This window comes from Daphnia magna, linkage group LG2 (genome assembly GCF_020631705.1).
Source record: "Daphnia magna isolate NIES linkage group LG2, ASM2063170v1.1, whole genome shotgun sequence".
NCBI classification, from domain to species: Eukaryota; Metazoa; Arthropoda; class Branchiopoda; order Diplostraca; family Daphniidae; genus Daphnia; species Daphnia magna.
Window position 1 is genome coordinate 18602238 of NC_059183.1, and position 12654 is coordinate 18614891.

At 39.3% G+C, this 12654-nt stretch overlaps 5 protein-coding genes and 1 long non-coding RNA gene across 11 annotated transcripts; 3 read left to right on the forward strand and 3 right to left on the reverse strand.

Moving 5' to 3' along the window:
- Positions 1 to 71: 71 nt before the first annotated feature.
- LOC116915961 (RCC1-like G exchanging factor-like protein) lies at positions 72 to 2027 on the reverse strand. Of its 2 annotated transcripts, none has more exons than XM_032921133.2 (8): positions 1885 to 2027; positions 1638 to 1810; positions 1457 to 1565; positions 1110 to 1389; positions 843 to 1015; positions 612 to 773; positions 288 to 547; positions 72 to 211 (listed from the first exon to the last, which is right to left on the reverse strand). In XM_032921133.2, exons 1-8 carry the CDS (start codon positions 2000 to 2002, stop codon positions 134 to 136), a joined length of 1353 nt encoding a protein of 450 aa, XP_032777024.2. In that variant the 5' UTR covers positions 2003 to 2027; the 3' UTR covers positions 72 to 133. The 2 variants fall into 2 exon arrangements, with proteins under 2 accessions (XP_032777024.2, XP_045025636.1); XM_045169701.1 differs by having other exon boundaries at positions 1638 to 1825; positions 1885 to 2008.
- Positions 2028 to 2123: 96 nt separating this feature from the next.
- Positions 2124 to 3838, forward strand: LOC116915965 (peroxisome biogenesis factor 2). 3 transcript variants are annotated; one of them, XM_032921138.2, is made up of 8 exons: positions 2124 to 2220; positions 2327 to 2385; positions 2457 to 2534; positions 2607 to 2669; positions 2730 to 2921; positions 2975 to 3193; positions 3259 to 3456; positions 3511 to 3838. In XM_032921138.2, the coding sequence occupies exons 2-8, from the start codon at positions 2362 to 2364 to the stop codon at positions 3586 to 3588; spliced, it is 852 nt and encodes a 283-aa protein (XP_032777029.1). In that variant the 5' UTR covers positions 2124 to 2220; positions 2327 to 2361; the 3' UTR covers positions 3589 to 3838. The 3 variants fall into 3 exon arrangements, with proteins under 3 accessions (XP_032777029.1, XP_032777030.1, XP_045025641.1); XM_032921139.2 differs by having other exon boundaries at positions 3002 to 3193; XM_045169706.1 differs by lacking the exon at positions 2124 to 2220 and having other exon boundaries at positions 2227 to 2385.
- Positions 3839 to 3848: 10 nt separating this feature from the next.
- Positions 3849 to 5607, reverse strand: LOC116915964 (3-ketodihydrosphingosine reductase). Of its 3 annotated transcripts, none has more exons than XM_045169704.1 (8): positions 5399 to 5607; positions 5178 to 5343; positions 4981 to 5123; positions 4727 to 4918; positions 4485 to 4652; positions 4321 to 4422; positions 4106 to 4228; positions 3849 to 3979 (listed from the first exon to the last, which is right to left on the reverse strand). In XM_045169704.1, the coding sequence occupies exons 1-7, from the start codon at positions 5525 to 5527 to the stop codon at positions 4118 to 4120; spliced, it is 1011 nt and encodes a 336-aa protein (XP_045025639.1). In that variant the 5' UTR covers positions 5528 to 5607; the 3' UTR covers positions 3849 to 3979; positions 4106 to 4117. The 3 variants fall into 3 exon arrangements, with proteins under 3 accessions (XP_045025639.1, XP_045025638.1, XP_045025637.1); XM_045169703.1 differs by having other exon boundaries at positions 3849 to 4017; XM_045169702.1 differs by having other exon boundaries at positions 3849 to 4038.
- A 231-nt stretch (positions 5608 to 5838) lies between these two features.
- Positions 5839 to 7471, forward strand: LOC116915962 (suppressor of cytokine signaling 6). Its single transcript, XM_032921134.2, has 3 exons — positions 5839 to 6553; positions 6617 to 7053; positions 7121 to 7471. Exons 1-3 carry the CDS (start codon positions 5978 to 5980, stop codon positions 7305 to 7307), a joined length of 1200 nt encoding a protein of 399 aa, XP_032777025.2. The 5' UTR covers positions 5839 to 5977; the 3' UTR covers positions 7308 to 7471.
- Positions 7472 to 8580: 1109 nt separating this feature from the next.
- On the reverse strand, positions 8581 to 9091 carry LOC123470080. The gene is made up of 2 exons (XR_006643570.1): positions 9033 to 9091; positions 8581 to 8967 (listed from the first exon to the last, which is right to left on the reverse strand). It is a non-coding gene; the product is annotated as an uncharacterized LOC123470080 (long non-coding RNA).
- A 473-nt stretch (positions 9092 to 9564) lies between these two features.
- LOC123466460 lies at positions 9565 to 10733 on the forward strand. The gene is made up of 4 exons (XM_045169707.1): positions 9565 to 9702; positions 9781 to 9843; positions 10055 to 10116; positions 10195 to 10733. The coding sequence occupies exons 2-4, from the start codon at positions 9826 to 9828 to the stop codon at positions 10628 to 10630; spliced, it is 516 nt and encodes a 171-aa protein (XP_045025642.1). The 5' UTR covers positions 9565 to 9702; positions 9781 to 9825; the 3' UTR covers positions 10631 to 10733.
- The last annotated feature ends 1921 nt before the right edge of the window (positions 10734 to 12654 follow it).

The following is a 12654-nucleotide window of genomic DNA, read 5'->3' on the forward strand; positions in this document are numbered from 1 at the left end:
AATTTACGATGTGGCCCATCAGAGTGGGGCATACCCTTTCAAGTTTGTGATTTTATAAATATACACCGAGATGACTATGATAGTGCGATGCGCACTAACAATGCAAAATTTATTTACAATTTTCGTTATTAAGTCAGACGTAAGATTTACATAGGGCTACGCAATGATCGACGCCGAAACAAAATTTCTTTACGTATCCTGGAATATTTACCTAGAAAAACAGTCCCAGTTTAAACAAGAAGTTTGATACTTGATCATAAGCAGTCAGCTGATGAAAAAACAATTACCTTAATTGGGAAAAATTGATTATCTAGATGACCAAGACCAAGGGATCCGAACCTATTCCGTCCCCAGATGTAAAGATCACCGTTATTTGTCACGGCAGCGAATTGACTTAGTCCTCCATATATGGATACTACTTTGCCGTCTGGATTGAATTCATTGCAGCCAAAAAGTGTTAATGGGATGGCAGTCGGTTCCTGACTTTTATCTACCACAGGTCCCTTACCAAGGATACCATAGCCCCAAACAAATACTTCCCCAGCATCTATTAACGGGAAATCTGTTATGGCTTCTAAACAGAAAAAAGTTATGGGTTCGCCATTTCATACCGTTTAGTATTAAACACGCAGTGCCAGAAGCCGCAACATCTACAATTTTCCCAAAGATCTGGGGGAGCGGTAAATAACGTGGGGTATGCAACTGCATTTCAGATGTGGCTAGCCGTAACTGGCCGTATTCAGAATTTCCCCATCCGAAAACCTGTCCCTTATCTAAAATAAAATAGTAAAAATACCATAACCAGCTGAGGCAAGAAAAAAGTTGTCAAAAGAATAATTTACCATTAAGTGCTAGTACGCAGTCGGCACTACATGCCAGCTTAATTATGTTTTCTCCAACAATATCTCCGACGCACTTGGTAATTCGATCCGTATTGTTGTAATGACCTACGCCGGTTTGACCGTCTGCGCTCCAGCCGCATGACCACACTGAACCCTGATCTGTAACAAACATTCTGAAAAAAACAGGAGAAAAAAAAAATAAAATGTACGTATATATCTTTAATGAGGTGAACGAATAAATGGAAAAAAGATGAAAAGAAGATTTACGAGTGATCTTGCCCACAATAGACTTGAGAAATTTTGTCATTGATCACAATTTGATGTACTGTTGACTGCCGTTGATAATCTTCGTCTTCTATTATATGCCGACCACATTGCCCATAAGCATTATTTCCTAGGGTTAGAACACCGGCTTTCTCCGTTAGAACAAGTGTATGGGCCCTCCCGCATGCAATTCCAGTGATGGATGATTTTATGTTGGGCAGGTGAATTGGTACGGGTTCTACAACCAGTTCTAAAGGGTGGTCTTTCCTTACCGCGTGATAGCCTGAAACGATAATCGGAGGTCGAGTGTAACTTGTATACACAAATGAGGATCCATCTGGATTACTAACCGATTTGTGAATCTGTATTAAGGCCAGTTCCAAAAACTTGGGAGGAAGTCGTCTTCTTTCCTTTTGTGATAAAAACTGTAAATCCATACCCAGCAGCAATATCTGTAACCTTAACAGGGCGGTCAACAGAAAATGTTTTGCTAAATTGCAGAAAATAAAATTTTGTTTGTTGGGGACTTACGTCATTTTCTTCAGCAAATCCTAATCTATAAGGTCTATGCATGTACTCAACTGGCCTCCGAGCCTTGTGAATTGGTTTCAAAAACTGCCTCTCACCTAAGGCACCATGTTCAGCCAAACCCCAAGTGAAAACTCTGTTTCTCTTGTCGCTTTTGGCAGATGCATACTGATAAACTGTACATCAAAATACTAATAATGACCAAAGTCACATTCTTCGAAAGCGTCTTTCTCTTTAAATTATTATTTACCTGGCAATGATTCCTCATTGTTTTTGTTTAAAACTCTCTTGGTAGCTTTTGTTCTGCAAAACCTAAGAACGGAACTACCCGTAAGTGTGAGCACCGTTCGGGATGATATTCCTATCATGTCAAAAATTCTTCTTTTATTATATGGCAAAAATCACGGGATGTATCTACTTTTTTAATGATTCTGGAGGATGGACTACAAGCATGTAAATGTAAAAAACGCACAAGTAAACAGCATGAAAAAAAATTTTCCTAGCAGTCGACACTTCCGTTTGGCGCAACTGCAACATCAACATCAACACAGAAAAGCATGCAAACACCATTATCTACTATCTAGCGGTAATCACATGTCTTATATTATATGTAGTACTGAGGTCGTTGTGAGTGATATCCAACGGAAATAGAAATACGGTTATATTAATAGCAACAAATACCTTCTATACAGACATATAATCGTGTATTCTACATAAATATACCACCATGGCAGTGTCAAGACAAAGCCAGGTAACTAAACCTTCTTAACAACCGTTGTGTAACCAAGTTTGAGAAAAATCTAATTTTTTATGAGTCACCAGATAGACGCTGTCGAATTAGACTCAGAATGTTACCAACTTTTCCAAACACAGCTAAACCAGTCTTTTACACATTTACCGGTATAAAAGGCACTTTTATTGTGTTCCCTACTATAATATGGAATATAATTTTTTTTTTCTTCCATCTGTTAGATAAACATCCTAAAGAGAATTGAACCAGAGATTTCAGCATTGCTGAACCTTGCTGTTTATGTGGTAAATTTATGTTACTTCCTTTCCTTGTGAATCTCTCATCCTTTGTGCATCTTTATGTAGGTCCCCCTTTATACAACTTCTAGGCTTGTGAGCCATAAGCTATTGGGCATTGAATATAGTGAAAAAACAGCTAGTCCACTATTACAAAATAAATGGTATGCTTACAGCTTTGCCATAGTTGGAATGAAGTGGATATCCCAAAGATGGAGTACATTATCACCACACATTTTAAATGAGAGCATGATGCAACCAGTAAGTGAATAGCTGTATACTGTCTACTTTACAGTTCAATTTAATTTAAATAGTTGCTGAATACCACACATGCTGCCCAGTTCCTAAGTTGGTTGCATTTGTCTGCAAAAATAGCCAACCTACTTAACAGCTTAGTGTTCCTGAAGCAAGGGCTGTACCCTACAGTTTTACACAGGGTTTTAAACCTTAGAACCAAACTGACTGATCCAAACCAGCCAAGGTCTACAGACCTTTCTACTTTAACAAGGGAGTTACTGTGGCATTCATTTGCTGTAAATAACTAGTTTTTTATACAATACCAATATAAATAAGTTTAATAAACCATGTATTCTCTTAGGAAACGTTGATGTTTGTATTGCCCTTAGTTAATGTCCATCGAGTTAAAAGCTGGTTCTCGCGAGTGGTTAGGCTGAGAGATGACACTCAGGCAAACATGGAAGTGGGAAAGAATTCACTGTGTGCTGTGTGCAACGAAGTGCCCATTATTCCTCAAGAAGCTGAATGTCACCATACATTTTGCTACTACTGCTTGACGGTAAATCTTAAAATAAATTTTCTGATCCGAGAGTAACGTTTGGATGTAATGCAGGCAAATTTAGAAGCTATACCTGAATATACTTGCCCCCTTTGTTCGTGCTTTATCGGTAAGGGGCAGAAGGATGTTTAGCAAGCGCAGTTCAAGAAAAACTAATGGTTGCTGCAACTTATTATGCACGGAAATGAATGTGATACAGAAAAACTGGGTTTACGAAAATGATAGGCATTACCAAAATTTATTTTACTACGATCACATGGGCGGCAAACACTTCTATTACGTTGCCTATATGTTTAATTTTTTTTCAAAACGAATACAACAAATTAAGTACAAAAATGTAAAATGTTACGAGGAATTTATACACGTTAAGATAGAAAACGAACGGAATGAAAATCTGTGCATTAATTTATTGATTAACGACTAACACAGCAATGACTATGTAAATGACGGTTTTGAAACGTGATTCAAACGAAGAATTGGGAATGTGTGTGTGCTGAATGCGAAATTTTTACGCCGCATACAACTAGACGTCAGAAAGTTATTACGGTTTAAATAACGATCCTAAATAAACTAAAAACGATCCTAAAAATAAACGAAAAGATTACGAAGACATATAGTTTTCTACGATCAAAGACGAAGAAAAATTTACCTTCCTTAATTATCACAGAGAACGCTTTTTTTTATCTCTGTTCTCCATGCATTTGACAACAATCCGGTCAAATTTGAACAGGTAAAAAGCGGAAACTAGACGAACAAGTCCCATTGAAAACACCTAAATGAAGTGCCAGTAAAATTAAGATTGTTTTAAATTAAAAAAAATTAATTAATCGATGAATCATTACATCTTTTTTGGTTTATGCCTACCTGTATGAGTAAATCAACGAATGAAGTAACAGGTGACATTCCAGCGCAAACTGTTGACTGCAGAAATCCTTCCAACCCAACCGTGCTGATAAATTTTCCTTTCTGTGTGGGATATAAAAAATCTCGTTTAGAAAATCAAGTACGTTAACGTTCACATGGCTTACCAAACTGTGATCCAGTAAAAGTTTTGCGACAGTTTCAGGCGAAAATAGCCCAGCCGATTCTGAAATAAGGCGAGTCTCTTCGGGCTTATCTTTGTTTTCTTCGGCAAAGCCAGGCGTGTCCGTATCAGGTGGGAAACTGACAGTAACCGTCAAATTATAAGGTTTCAACTAAATTTATATAGGCAAAGATTCTGTTTGTTATTCAAGCTATGAAAATGCTCTGCACTACTTAGAGCAATCACCTCCATGGCAAGCGCTTCCGCCAAACCACGTAATGCAAATTTCGATGCCGCGTAAGCAGCAAATCCATAAATGCCGCACAAACCACCTTGGGATGACACAAATACAATGGACCCTTCTCTTCTCCCTTTCATTCCACTAATGACAGCTCGTGAAAATTGAGCTGCTCCAAGGTAGTTGACAGCCATTAATTTCTAGAGAACAAGTTTAGATTTTAATTAAGTTTCTCAATGGCAGAAATGGTGTTGATGGCTACCTTCATTTCTTCTACAGAAGTATCTTCAAAGCGTGCTGCTTTAGCATAGCCAGCACAATTAGCTAATAGAAATAGGGGTCCTAGTTCCTCTTCTGCCTGTAGTACTGTGCGTTCAACTTGTTCATATGGCCCACTCACATCAGCTAGGTAGTAAGACCATTAGTTACAGCAAATATTTAGTTAATATGTTAGATTACTGGAAAAACATGACACTTTTTGTTCAGCAGCAGAAGCAAACTTTAAGATTTCAGCTCTGGCTTCTTCAAGAAGGGCTGGGTTTCTTGCAACTAAGGACACGTGAGCCCCATTCTTCGCACATTCTATCGCTAAATATTTTCCAATACCACTTGAACCTCCAGTTATCTGTTGAGAGAAAAATGTGTATTGCCCATCAAAACGATAATGGACAGATCTTTACCATAACATGTTTTCCTTTAAGACTTCTAGGTTTGGCAGCATAAAATCCAACCCAAGTCCCAAATATTAGGGCAATACCGGTCACTATAACGAACTCAATCGTCATAAGATCCCAAATAATATGTAGCATTTTTCTTGTATAACTACCAGAACAGAACAGAATTAACCGCTGAATCAACGATTTTATGAGGAATTAAATAAATAAACTCGGAAGTGGTTAAGAGTAGACAGATGCCCCTTCTGCCCGTTTTGCCCTTGCGCAGTAAAATATTTAATTAGTATTTAAGCAAGATGCAAATTTCATTTTGCGCGATTTCTTTTTTAATGGATGTAATTGAACCCGTATCATTTTCTAAATCATTCTGTTAATCTAAGCGATTTTCAAAAATTCAGAAAATTCCTGATATCTTTGAATACTTTCTACAAGATGTCACTTTCAACAAGGCTTTTTTCGTCCGTCATGGTGAGTGGTGTTGGTTTATTGATAACGTGATAACGTAATCAAACGCAAATGAACCGAACTCGCAAGTGTGGATAGCTCCCAATGGATCATAACAGCCTGTTCTTCTAATTAATCACAATGAAGAAACTTAATTGGAGTGGTTTAGACTTTCTACGAAGGGATCGAGGAGCGATCGCTCGCGAATCGAGCTCTAATACATCAACCCAATTAGTGACCAATCGATGGAGCTCTGAGTCAAAACTTCACATGACGGACACAGTTTCTCAGAGCAGTGGTGATCTAAATCAAGAGAAACCTCTCTCTAATAAAGGCAGGTTAAGTTTCAGTGATCTTCTTAGGCTAAAAAGAAATCCAACTGCACAGGGATACTCAGAACCCAAAACTAAATCCAGCTTACTTGACACATTGAAACGCAAGTTCAAGATTGCACGAAGTGAACACTCTCGCATCAGACAAATGAACAAGAGACACAGTTTCTCCCTTTCTATTTCATCCATTGCAGAAGAATCAAGTGAGCGTGATTCATTACAGAAGAGCAAAACATTACCCACTGTTCAACAAAATTGTCGGCTATGTGCTCTGCCTAACTCTGTGAGAAGTGCAAGAGACAATTATTGTGCTATTCATAATCTTGATCCACTCTCAGAAAATCAAGATGATAATAATGACAACAGCTTATCAGTAGCTGTACAAGTAAGGTTCTTTTTCCATTAAAATAAAATACCTCATCAATGATTGCATCATATATATCTACAGGAAGCAAGGCCACCTCCTGTCAATGGCTCAGAATCTTTATATCCCATTAGTACTGCAGAAACCGAAATGTCCTCACATAGTCCTAGAAGCGCGGTGGCACTAACCACAGCTGCCTCCAATAATAGTAACTTAGCCTGGGAACTCTTCAAATTGGTCAAATATGGATGGTATTGGGGGCGAATGACTCGGGGAGAAGCAGAGCGGAAGTTGATAGATCAGCCCGATGGAGCCTTTCTGGTGCGTGATTCGTCCGACGATTGTCACCTGTTGAGCTTGAGTTTTCGTTCTTATGGGCGAACGTTGCATACACGGATTGAGCACACTAACGGCTACTTCAGCTTTTATGCCTACCCAGAGGCCGAACAGCACAGTAGTGTCGGCCAACTTATCGAGCACTTGATGGATACGTCTCGTTCTGGCATCTTTTGCTATTCTAGGTAATTAGTAACAAACAAATTATAAATGTTTTTTGCAAGCTTCATCAGAGTGATTCAATTGATTAAGGTCGCGTTCTCCTGGATCTCCCTCCTACCCCGTCCGATTGACCAAGCCTGTATCGCGTTTCTCAGAAGTGCTACCATTGCAGTACATGTGTCGCTTCGTCATTCGCCAGTACGTCCGGATGGATCATATTGAAGCTCTGCCTCTGCCCGAGTCCCTCAAATCTTTCATCGTTCGGGGCAATTCGTAAATATGAAATTCTCTCACAAATGTCAAAGGAGTGCCTCTCCATTATTGGAGAGCGGGAACTAAACATGCTGTTGATCGCATTTCGTGGATCTATGCGTGAACCGGATAATCAGTATAAAATATATATATATATATATATTCTAATACAGTGTTTTATGCTGAAAACCACAGCGTTTTATTGGAGATTTCTAGTTCTGCAGTTAAAGTCAGAAAGCGTCAAAAGTTAACCCTCTAAATAAGTTTGGATAGAAAGCAATACTGGGTCACCATCAAGCCTGCTAAATGAAGACATTGGAGATGGAAAAATTGTGAGAGAACACCCTCGTGCTGATAGCGTCGTACACCTTCTTTTGTACACAACTACACAATGACATTGACTATAAAACGGTCAACTTAAGGCTGAATCGAGAATAAAATTCTGATAGAAAGAAAGGGAGGAATGATCTGTTTCTCGGAGTGCAACGTTAAACGCGCCTAGCATTTGACGGAAGTGTGGAGATCCCACAATTTACTCAAACTCTCTCAGGCCCGATACTGAGTTTTAGCAAATAGCCTTTTAAGATACTGTGAACACGACGAAAAGACATCACAGCTGGACCAGGGTCAGGTATAGCGACGCACCATCGAGCGTCGAATGGTGGTGGTGATCGTGCAGAGGCAAAGAGCATGTTTTCCTTTTTATGGCACTATCGGCCAGCTCCGCCTCATCGGCCAGCAAATATTCGCAATAGAGGCAATTCACATCGCGGTTTCGCGTGTCAATTGTTTCGATGTCCGCCATTTTCTCTGGTTGTTTATGTCATGTTTTGCGTTGTTTGTATTGGCTGAAAGTGCTATTTCCCAATACAAAGTGGATTTTGTGAATCAGTGTTTAATTTTTTTCAATTTTTTTTTGTGTCAGTTAATTGCTACGTATCTTGGTTAGTATGTCTAGCAATTTCTGTTTCCAGATCACATTTCTTGTATTTTTAAAAAAATCTTTTCTGTAGGGCTGTCATGGGTTTTCAATATTGTTGTGCCCCGGGTTGCAAAAACAAATAGCATTAGAGTTTGTAATGCACATTTTGTTCTAGGTAAGTCTCGACAAATTTATTAATAGTGAATGTGTCTATCTAATTCTTCTATTTGAAATCACACAGGAAAACCTTTTTAGTACACTGGAGAAACACACCCAGACTGGGCCCCATCCCTGAATCTTGACAAAGTGTATGTTAACGCTAAGTCAGCCATGGATAGAGAGTCAAGAAGAGTAATTTTAAATTTTAAAGAGGTAATACAAATTATGAAGTATAATTTATTCATACGTTATGACAACAAAAAGTTATGTGTTATAGTAATGTTACAAATAAACAAATGAAGAGTAATAACCTTCGCTTTCATCAACAAATTTTTGTTTTAAACACTGATTGCACAAAATGATCCAATTCCCCCATCGATAAATCTCTTGTAGGTCTCAAGGCCCTTGTAAGCCTTTAAATCTTCATGCGTGTATGGAGACTTGGAACATAGCAGGTAATTTACAAAATCAAGATTGGTTACCAGTGGCATTTTTCCTGCGATGCTAAGTCCATTGCACCAATACTCTTCGTGAATTGTATAGGGGCAATCACAACCTACTATGAATAGTTTTGCTGCATACTTACGTTTATCTTCTGACAGCCCTATAGAAAAAATTTTTTTAAAAATACAAGAAATGTGATCTGGAAACAGAAATTGCTACACATACTAACTAAGATACGTAGCAATTAACTGACACAAAAAAAAATTGAAAAAAATTAAACACTGATTCACAAAATCCACTTTGTATTGGGAAATAACACTTTCAGCCAATACAGACAACGCAAAACATGACATAAACAACCAGAGAAAATGGCGGACATCGAAACAATTGACACGCGAAACCGCGATGTGAATTGCCTCTATATAGCAAACCGTCCGACTCAACGTCATCGGCCGGTTCAGCCTCCTCGGCCGGGCCAGCCTCACCAGCAGCCTTCCGTCAACGAGATTCCCTACGATAAATAAATAAATAATAATTAAGAAACAAAAAACAATGAATGGAATATTTTTGGACGTAAGTATTTTATACTACTAATAATTTTATAACATAGTTTTATTAATGAATTTTCTTTTCTTCACTTTTTTTTTATGGGTTTAGGTTCCATGCGATTTCCGGATTTTCTTTTTTTCTTCTTCTTCTTTTCTTTATGATTCAAATAAATTCAAAAATTATTTTATCCCTTTTCTAGTCCATTCTGTTGTTTACCCTAACACGTCACACTCAGTAGCATGGTATAAGAGCTTAATGGTAGGGACACTCCTATCCCTGAAAAGTGTCGTCGTTTTCAGGAATGTAGTTGGCGCTGCTAAACAACGTAGTCGAGATTGTTAGGGAGGTATAGGAAAAAAACATGTTTTTCGATTTTTTTTTTAGTTGTAATGTTTTCATAGCTACCGAAATTTTATTCCTATAGAAAATAGCTTAGTCTTCCAACCAACACTTCAATTCCATCTTCAACATGAATGTTTTCAAAACTGTGAGTATTTCAAGTTTCCTGTCATTTTTCTTGACTCTTTCTCACTGCGTTTCCTTTTTTCTGAACAAAAAAGCTTGTGATTTCTCTTGGGTTATCTTTAATCTTTATTGACTGGCCCAATATAAAATATATCTGTATCATGCAGCTTCATTTAGTACGTGGACGGACCAAATATCACGTTTTACGTTGTTAATTTCGTTTCTTTTTTTAGATGTTCGTGATCTGCGCTGTGCTCGGTGTGTCTGCCTCCTGCTCAAACTCGTACACGTCGCAGTAAGTCAAATAATTCTCCATTTTTACTAGTAAATTTCACAATTTTAATAAATTTTTCTCTTTAAAAATGTTTTTAAGATCTTCCCCTGGCCAGGGATTGCAGGCTGATGAGAACAGCGCTGGTCACGGCGGAATGACCAGTGAAATGTCATCATTCGCCAGCCAAATTCAACAAGCAATGACGAACAGCCAATTGTTATCAGCTGACCAGCCGGAAGCAAGTCCAGTCGTTGGACAACAGAGACCTGGAGCCATGTTTGCTCCTGCTGCTCCAACAACTACTCAATATCTGTGTTCTTGCATCACCATTAACCCAGTAGCATCAGTTCATCATGCCCCAGCATCGACCGATTCGTTTAACTCCGGCGAAGCTTCCGCTGCTCAGTCTGCTCCTGTCCATTCCTGTTCTTCCGGGTCGGCCGGCCCCCATAGCAGTGACGATTGTCCTCATCAACATACTGCCCAATCATCGCCAGCACAAGAACAGTATGCTGCGAATAATGGAGGCTATTAAGATGTTTATTTTGAGATCCCGACATTTAAGTTTGTAGCGTCCCTGTTTTTTATCTTTGTACTTTTCTATACGATTACCATAATAAATTTATACCTTTAACATTTGCGTGTGGGTCTCCACGCCTTGCAACAAGCATTATAGTTATTAAGTGTAGACGTAAACTTTATACGCTGAAGAGGGGATGAAATAATTGAACACAACGAAATGGGTATGGTTTAAAAATTTAGTGTATAAACGGGAATTTCATTAACTCATGTCCGAAAAAAAAAATTTACCTTTTACAAGCCAAATGTTAAAAAAAAAAAAAAAAAAAACACACAAAGAAAAAAAAGCTCAACCAACACTCAGGAAATTCCTTGCTATGCCCAGCTCTGTAAAAAAAATCCCCATAAAGGCAACCCGTTCAGAGTAGTGAGTTGACCACATATTTCAGTGGCCATCTCACCGCTCTTGATACTTAGCCAATACAGGTTAGCAAGGTCCCTTGTAAAAATAATCCCCCATAAAGGCAATCCGTTCAGAGTAGTAGGTTGACCACATATTTCAGTGGCCATCTCACCGCTCTTGATACTTAGCCAATACAGGTTAGCAAGGTCCCTTGTAAAAATAATCCCCCATAAAGGCAATCCGTTCAGAGTAGTGAGTTGACCACATATTTCAGTGGTCACCTCACCGCTCTTGATACTTAGCCAATACAGGTTAGCAAGGTCCCTGTTTGTTGTGTTGACTTTTAACTTCTCCCATCGTTGTGTTACCATCTGTTGTTGGACTTCATGTTTCCACGAGCCGACTGGGATCTGACACCTGAAGCTTGATGGTATGGTTTCATCCCGTGTTTCCATCGACTAGGTCGTTCTCGATCAAAGCCCTGAGAAGGTCTTTCTCCCAAGCGCTGAAAGACAGTCGGCTTGGCATGATCCAGCACGATGGGTGTTCTATCCACGCCTTTCTCTCCCAAACGGTCGAAGACAGAGGTCCGTTTCACAGACACTGGGTGTTCATCGAGTCTGTTATTCCGTACCTTCACCGTTCGTACGTTTGAGTCACTGGGAGTCGCTCCGATTTGTACCGAGAGCTCAACGGACAGAAGCTGTTGGGGTTGCTTCTGCTTGATTGTGACTTCAATGTTCGGTACTGGCTGAGACTGCTTGTTGACGTTCTTACGGTGGACGGAATCACAGCCAATCTCAGCGCCTCCCGTGTTGGGTGGCAAGCGGGTTGGAGGGATTGCAATTACCGTCCGACAAACTCTTTTGCTCGAACCATGGTCGGAGGACTCGTCGTTCTCGGAGGCAGACCTTTTGCGTGGTGGTTCAGCTGGGCGAGATTCTGGAATAAATGCAGACATCTTTTGATCCCTTTCACATGTTCCAGAATGGACGCTGCCCAGGCTCGTTAAACACCTCCGCTTTCCTCTCCTCATCATCCTAACGGCTACAAATGCTGACTCTTCAGTTCGTTTGCGCTTAAGGCAGACAGGAACGAGCGAAAGTCGCTCAAACAATAGACACAAGAAGTCCATTTTGAAAGTACTTGAAAAGGACAGTTCAAACTGAATATTTTTATTTCAAGTTTCGGATCGACTATATGGGGGGAGACCTGAGGGATCCTGATTGGAAAGTACGATTTCGCCACTTTTCCCATTATTTTTAAACAAATCTGATTTTGAAGACATATCCTATTACGAAATAATTGTAATTTAACTAATAACGCATATAGTTCAATAATATTTATGGTTGGCGGAGATATAGGCCCGGTCGAAATAGGCCCCGACGAAATAGGCCCGGCAAATAGGCCCGGACGAAATAGGCCCCTACGAAATAGGCCCACTTTAAAAATATTTTTAAAGTGGGCCTATTTCTCCGTCAAAGTGGGCCTATTTCTCCCAATTATTTCTAAGTTCCATTAGGTACTCTGAAATATTTTCATAAAAAAATTCGACCTACTCTACATGAGCGAGAAGGCGGAATAATCTGCGAGAGATCCGCCACCGTATATATTCATTGCCGTAGCTCAAACCACGA